General features: G+C 48.0%; 1 protein-coding gene across 1 annotated transcript in view; it reads left to right on the top strand.

Annotated features, from left to right (window-relative positions):
* The window catches only part of pdzd2 (PDZ domain containing 2), a gene marked incomplete at both ends in the record, with an annotated part of 86,217 nt that overhangs the window by 44,135 nt on the left and 34,582 nt on the right, over positions 1-7,500 (top strand). The window contains 3 exons of the mRNA XM_080531550.1: positions 1-125; positions 1,595-1,678; positions 1,715-1,816. The exon at positions 1-125 is cut by the window's left edge and continues 8 nt beyond it. Of these exons, the coding sequence (XP_080387676.1) occupies positions 1-125; positions 1,595-1,678; positions 1,715-1,816 (311 nt within the window). The remainder of the gene's footprint in view (positions 126-1,594; positions 1,679-1,714; positions 1,817-7,500) is intronic.

Raw genomic sequence — 7,500 nt, 5'->3', positions numbered from 1 at the left:
GTCTGAAGGCAGGTGATGAGCTGCTGATGATCAACGGCCAGTCTCTGGTCGGCCTCTCTCACCACCAGGCCGTGGCCATCCTCCGCTCCTCCGCTGGCCTGGTGCAGCTGGTGGTGGCAAGCAGGGTGAGTACACACACACACACACACACACACGCACACGCACACACACGCACGCGCACACACGCACGCACGCACGCACGCACGCACGCACACACACACACACACACACACACACACACACACACATAAACGCACGCACACACACAGAGACACACACACAGAGGCACACACAGAGACACACACACGCACACAGACATACACACACACACACACACACACACACACACACAAACACACACACACAGACACAGACACACACACACACACACACACACTCTGATATCATCATTCCACACATAAAAATGTAAGACATAATTGTATTTCTAGCATGTAATGCTCCTTTAAGCGTTGTTACAAGTTACAGGTGCTGGCAATTTTCTGGGAGAAGTGGTGCATTATCTGACAGAAGTGCAGGGGTGCCAACATCTTTAGCCATGACTGTCCATCCCTCTACCTGTTCACTGGTCTTCCACTCCTCTGCTCCTACCTATGCACTCCAGGGGAGGCGGGTGGAGGTAGAAATCAGAGGACGGGCTCTATGTAATGAGGAATAGAATCAAGCATTACAATGAGCCTGATGTTTACCTCCACCAGCCTCCCCTGACCTATACTCCACACTCCATGTTCTTTCCCTCCCCCTGTGCCCCATCAGCTTTATTTCAGTCACGTGACCTCCTCCCCCCCTACCCCCCTCCTCTCCTCCCCTCTCTACCTCCACACAACAGCCTTTTATTGTCTTGTATTCCTCTGCTATGCTTTTCAAGCAGAAAAGCAGCCTCTGCCTATCAGTTACAGTTTCTACTGTATTTTTACAGCAAAGCGAAAGGAAACAAACACATAACAGGCATACTGTATCCGTGTCGTTAGAAAAAAGCTTCTCTCCGTGTTCTAAAAATGGAAACCAACCCAACACCCGATACGCCAATGAACAGGCCAATGAAAGGAAAAGATTCCTCTGCACTGAAAAACGAGAGATTCTCGTTCACTACCGAAGGAAACGGCACACTAATAACTACTTATTCATAGCCCCTTATTCCATGGGTAGACATCAGGTATTTTGTCCAGCACAAGTACGTCGTTCAACGGCGTTTTCCCCAGCGGTGGTTTTAACGCTTCCGAGGGGAAAGGCAGCGCCCGAGTCCCCCGACCGCCTCGCAGGGTCTGAAAAATTTAAGAGCCGAGATCTTAATGGGCTGGTAGGGAAACACAGGCCGGCTTTTGGAGATAAAGTTAAAAATACACACACACACACACACACACACACGACATCCCTTCCTCTCTCCCCTCCTCTCCTCTCCCTCGCACACTCCAACATCCATGTACTGTACTTGCGCTTTCTCTTCTTCCCGGAGAAGGAGTCAGAGGTAGACTTATACACCCCCCCCCCCCCCCCCCATACACACACACATACACACACTCATGCACACACGTCACACTTTAATGCACACTCCGTTTCACTTGTGGTCTTCCAGGAGGAGTCGGAGGTGGACTTCCACAAGTACCCGTCCACCAGCTTGCCGGACCTGGTGAGTACGTGTGCAGCGGCCTCCCAGGGCGTCTCCCCCTCCTCCCAGGGCGTCTCCCCCTCCTCCCAGGGCGTCTCCCCCTCCTCCCCCGGGGACAACAAGGACCACATGCAGCCGGACGGGGAGGACGTGACTGCCAGCAGCCTCTCTCTGCCCACCCATGACTCGGTACGGATGTGTGTGTGTGTGTGTGTGTGTGTGTGTGTGTGTGTGTGTGTGTGTGTGTGTGTGTGAGTGCGTGCGTGCATGCGTGAGTGTGTGTTTGAGTGTGTGCGTGCGTGTGTGTGTGTGTGTGTATGCGTGTGTGTGTGTGTGTGTGTGTGTGTGTGTGTGTGTGCGCGTGCGTGCGTGCATGAATGCATGTGTGTGTGTGTGTGTGTGGGGGGGGGGGGGGGGGGTGTGTGTGTGTGTGTGCATGTGTACTGTTTGAGGTTGGAGGTCGTTCTCTATTTATACAGTTTGTGTGTCTGGAGGGGAAAATAATGTGTGTTTGTGTGTGTGTGTGTGTGTGTGTGTGTTGGGTGCGCTGCCCAAACGATTCGCTGCCCAAATATCTGTAGGCTCCATCTCGCGCCAACTGGAGCCAACAGACACACAAGGGCGTGTGCAAGTGCACTGTTTGGGTTGGAGAGCGGTTTGTGTATGTGTGTGTGTGAGAGAGAGAGTGAGAGAGAGGGAGAGGGAGAGGGAGAGAAGGAGAGAGAGAAAGAGAGAGAGTGAGAGGGAGAGGGAGAGAAGGAGAGAGAGAGGGAGAGAGAGAGAATGTGTGTGTGTTTGTGTGAGGGAGAGTATTTCTGTTGTTTAGTTGTGGAGTTTCCACAGCGTGAGTTTTCCTCCTCTTTGTGTGTGTGTACCTGCGTAGAGCTTCCTCTGACGTCCCCCCTGGGACACCCTGCATCTGTCGTCCCACATCAGCGTCTCCTCCCCTCTGCCCATGTTCCTTCCTTCCTCCGACACGTGCGGTCCCTTTAACTAGGCCAACCACCACCTCCTCTTCCCTTCAGCTCTCCCCCGGATTTTTTCTCATGTCATCTTTTTCAGGCCCCCCCCCCTCACCTACCCACCACCGCCCCCCACCCACCTAACCACCCACCCCCCCACCCTAAAAAAAGAAACTAGTTCCACACAGCTCGCATTGCCCTTTCAGGAGGAGGTGAGAAATTATTCATCTGCCGTTGCCGGCGGCTACGACGACGTGATCTCAGCGATGTCACACTCTGTATGAAATGGGGCCGTGGGTAATTGTCACCTCTATTCCTTGAGATGGTCTGGTCGTTTAGCAGCGGCTTGGTGGTGACCTGCTGGCTTGATGACATGATCAGGGTGGGGAGGCCATGAAGGGAATTGAGCTGGGCCAGACTGGGCTATTGAGTATTATAATGGATGTATTATGTATTAGAAGTAAAAGGGTTGTGTGTGTGTGTGTGTGTGTGTGTGTTTGCAAAATGGGTCACTCCCCCTCTGTGAGCTCCACGCTGCGGCCCCCCTTCTCGCTCACATTTTCACCCACAACACACACACACACACACACACACACACACACACACACACACAGACAAGACAGAGACACACACACACACACACACTCACACTCACTCACTCACTCTCTCCTTTCTGTCTCTCTCTCTCTTTTCTCTACCCACTTTTTCTCTTCCTCATTCCTTCCATTCTCTCTCTCTCCCACCCTTCTTCTCTCTCTATCTCTTTCTCTCTCTCTCTCTCTCCATCTCATTCACTCTCTTTCTCTCTCTCTCCCTCTCTTCTCTCCTTGCCTGTAGATTAATGACTAATGTCACTAATGTCATTAATGTCAAGTTGTTAGTTTGTGTGTGAGTGTGAAAGTGTAAGTGTTAATGTGTGAGTTTGTGAGTGTGCGTGTGTGTGTGTGTGTGTGTGTGTGTGTGTGTGTGTGTGTGTGTGCATGTGTGTGTGTGCAGACCTAGCCTGATGTGTGACACAGTGTAGATTAGTGAGTGCTGTTAGTTAGTGTAACTAACTTCTTCAAATTGTTACATTTACATTTTTGGCATTTATCAGATGCCTTTATCCAAAGAACCTTATCACAAATACATTTGTCTAATTAAGTGAATCATCTATCATCAGCCATTGGAAGAAAAAGTAATCTATGCTAGGACCAGGGGCCATTGGCAGTTACCATGCTAGAAGAAGGAAGAATTATATATATTTTTATAGTAGACAAATTGTACAGGAGGGTAGAGGGGAGGAGGAGGTCTTTAGGAGGGACAGTTAAGATAGCCTGACGGTCTTCAATCTATAGACAGGTAGCTATTCTGCAGTCCTGGCAGCAGTGGGCAGCTCGTTCCACCAGTGGGGTGCCAGGGCAGTGAAAAGCCGTGACATGAGTAGTGTGACTGCTGCATCCACATAGAGGCGGCGGGGGCAAGCGGCCAGCCGAGGTGGAAGAGCGGAGTGATCGGAATTGAAGAAACTATGCAACAATACGTTCAAATATCTTTTTCCAGAAAGGAATCATGGTCGTTATGCTGCAGTACAATCAACCCAGAGGGAACTACAACAACTGACTCTCTTACGTTTTGAGAACATCCTGACTGAGTAGAAAGCATGCATCAGTTCATTCCAAAAAAGTTCGGCTTAGGGTTAGGGTGAGAGGGTGACTGTACTGTGGTGGAGACGTCTTGGAGAGGGCAGGCTTTCCCAGGGAGGAAGGGCAGCTCAGTCTTGTGAGTCTTTTGGTGGGCTGACATCCAAGAGAAGAATTGATTATGGTGGAAGGTGGCCTTTGGAAATGGATTGGAGAAGGGGGAGGGGATAGGATCGACAGGACAGGTGGTTGCCAAGTTTCGACGTGACCAGTGTTAGAAAATCATCATGGGAGATGGGGGGGGGGGGGGGGGGGAAGCTGAGAAACCAGAGACCAGAGAGTGTTTGGTGGTTGGTTTGACCGGGTTTGGGAGGGATGGTAGCAGTGTTGGCGAGAGGTAGAGAGAAAGAGCTGCTAATGTCATCAACCTTCTTTTCAAAGTACCGGTAGGTGACAAAGTCGTCCGTAGACAGGAGGGGGAGGAGGGGGAGGAGGTGGTTTGAGGAGTGAGGAGTTTCCTCAGGTCAGAGGCAGAGGATTGTGTTTTGGACCGGTAGTAAGAAGCTTTTGGCAGCTGCTGCAGTGGAGGTGTAGCTGAGGAGGAGAGAGGCCATCAGGGAGGCCTGTGCTTCTCCATTTCCTCTCAGCTGCTCGGAGCCCTGTCCCATAGCTACAACTGCTAAAAGCCAATGTGCAAAGTGCAGCGATGGATATACACACATTCTGTAGAGAGAAACTCTAATATGAAATGATATAATAATAGGAATATGAAATATTCCCTTATATTATGGTGCTTGCGGTTACAATCGACACTATGGCGTTAGTTGGTGCCGTGACCTGGATAATCCCATGGATTTCTGGATGTTGACGTGTAAATGAGCAGGGAAGGAAGCTACCAGAAAACAGGGGTGCAAACTTGTCACCTTTTTGCTAAATTAGCCGTTTTTACCTCAAAATAGGTCATCCATGTGAATCGTGTAGATCTGCAAAAAAAAAGTCACAGGATGTGCAAGCTAATCTTCCTGTCTGCTAAACTCTGCTGCTGTTGAAATAACTTTTAACTTCATGCAGCTAGCTACAGTTCCAGACAGCGTGGAGAACACAGTCACAGTAAACTGTTTTCAAAGTAATTGCAGGTGTTAAGGTCAGGACTGCCGCTACTTACACACGCATCATTGTTAGACCACCGTTAGAGCTAGCGCTATCTATTTAACACAATTAGTGCTAGCGCTATCCCCCCCCCCATCCAAAATGTTCTCCCCTAAGGTTAGCCACACATTGATCATTTTCTTTGTTTTCAGGCAAAAGAAAATGTGTCACCTTGTTGGGCCATCACCAGTTTGCACCCCTGATAAAAGCTTCCATAAAAATACAGGCAGCCAATGCTTACTCACGATACTACATTGGTCCTGTCCTGGCTAATGAAGTCCTCTGCTACATCCTCAGCCCACAAAACACTCCCAACAGACACCTCTCAGCTCACACCAGACACTCATCCATGACGTCACTGATTGAAGTGCGCTTCAAAGTCTCTCCACTGGCCACGAATGGAGGGTCTGGATATTGTATTTTTCCTTTCTTTTGACTGGGGGTCCAACATTTATTTTACAAGGGACCCCTTCATACACACAGTTTACAATAATACACATACAAAATGTACAACATAATAAAAAACACAATCAAGAAAAGCAAACACATTTTTCGACAAAGAGGTCCTCTATCAAAAGTTTAAATTGCCTTAGCGCCACCAGAACAACCAGTTGAGACACGAGAAACCTAGTTGATGTTTTCGAATTTTAATAATGAGGTCAGGTAAGCTGGGAGTTTATGCAGTAAGCTTTTATACACAAAAAATTGTATTGAAGAGATAATAATAATAATAATAATAATAATAATAATAACTTTTTATTTGTATAGCGCTTTTCCTGCAAACGTTGCAGCTCAAAGTGCTCCAGATCCAGATCTACGGGAATTTACTGAGGTCCAGCCAACTTTTTGATAAAGGATGCAATGATTCATATTTAAAAAACTATCACCTGTCATAAAGCAAAAGAGCACTATGGTAGATTTTAAGAGTAGTGACTGCTGCACTTCGGTAGGTGACATCACCGTAATCAAGCACCGGCACGAAGGCTGATTGCACAACCCGCTGTCTGCTGTTTCAGGGAAAGGCGAGATTTAGTTCTATTCCTAAATAACGAGTTTGAGAAGTAGCTGGGATTAGTGTGTAGTCTGAGGCAGGCTGGTGGAGGCGGAAACCAGAGGACGGGCTCAATCTGAAAGCATGGAATGAGGAAAGATCAACCCCAGGGAGTGATGCAGCACCAGCCGCGGACACAAGTACCGTACGTCTTTGATTTGCTCCGGTGAGCCGCTCGAGTGATAGCCTTCATGACAAGACTCGCCAAGGAAGTGTATCATGACTCACAAAGGAAGTAGCAGCATGGTGCTCGTTTCTCCTGCTCATTCTCAGAGGATGGAGCTGGTGGAGTTGAGTGTGTTGTATCTGGCCAGACAAAAGGCTAGGCTGTGGTGTAATCCTTTGCCTCTTGTTCAGCTTACAAACCCCACATTGTAGTGGAAAGGATACGAGTTAGTCTGTGTGTGTGTGTGTGTGTGTCTGTGGGCTTCCTTGCATTTAGGGAACTGCATTTTAGTGTCTAACTGTCTCTAGTTCACAGACTACAAATACCTGGGTGTTACATAGTGCCGTTCACTAATTATTTGGAGTTAAGAAACATATTTGATATTGTTGTGAAGTTGTCTTCCCTCCCCTCGCCCCACAGCGACTGCTTAAACTGTGAACATGAAAGTATTTTTTCCAAAGTATGGAAATAGATGAAGGTGAGTGACCTCAGTCAGAAAAGAATTCCCTGACAGCAACATGTTGCTTCTCCGCCTTTCTCCCTTGCAGAAGACACGGCGGTTACAGGCGATGTGAGCAACATGACAAACAATGCAGTGTGATTACCAGTGGGATTATTTCATCCACTTACCGTATATTTTGGCGGAAGAGCAAACTACTAATAACGCATTTACCCACAACATACACAACAACAGCATTGAGATACTGTACTTGCTGTGTGTGTTTTTCAGGCTGGACATATTATTACGTGGGTAGCTAGTTCTGGCAAGACTTGGGTTGGGTGTATTCTCTCTCTCTCTCTCTCTTAGTCAATCACATTTTCAATTTAAAAGGCTTTGTTGGCATGGGAAACATATGTTTACGTTGTCAAAGCAAGTGTGAAGATAAAAAACAAACAAACAAAATTATTTAATGTACGACTAG

Source organism: Nansenia antarctica, assembly GCF_963989245.1.
Source record: "Nansenia antarctica genome assembly, chromosome: 5".
Classification (NCBI taxonomy): domain Eukaryota; kingdom Metazoa; phylum Chordata; class Actinopteri; order Argentiniformes; family Microstomatidae; genus Nansenia; species Nansenia antarctica.
This window is presented reverse-complemented; position numbering and strand designations above follow the sequence as displayed.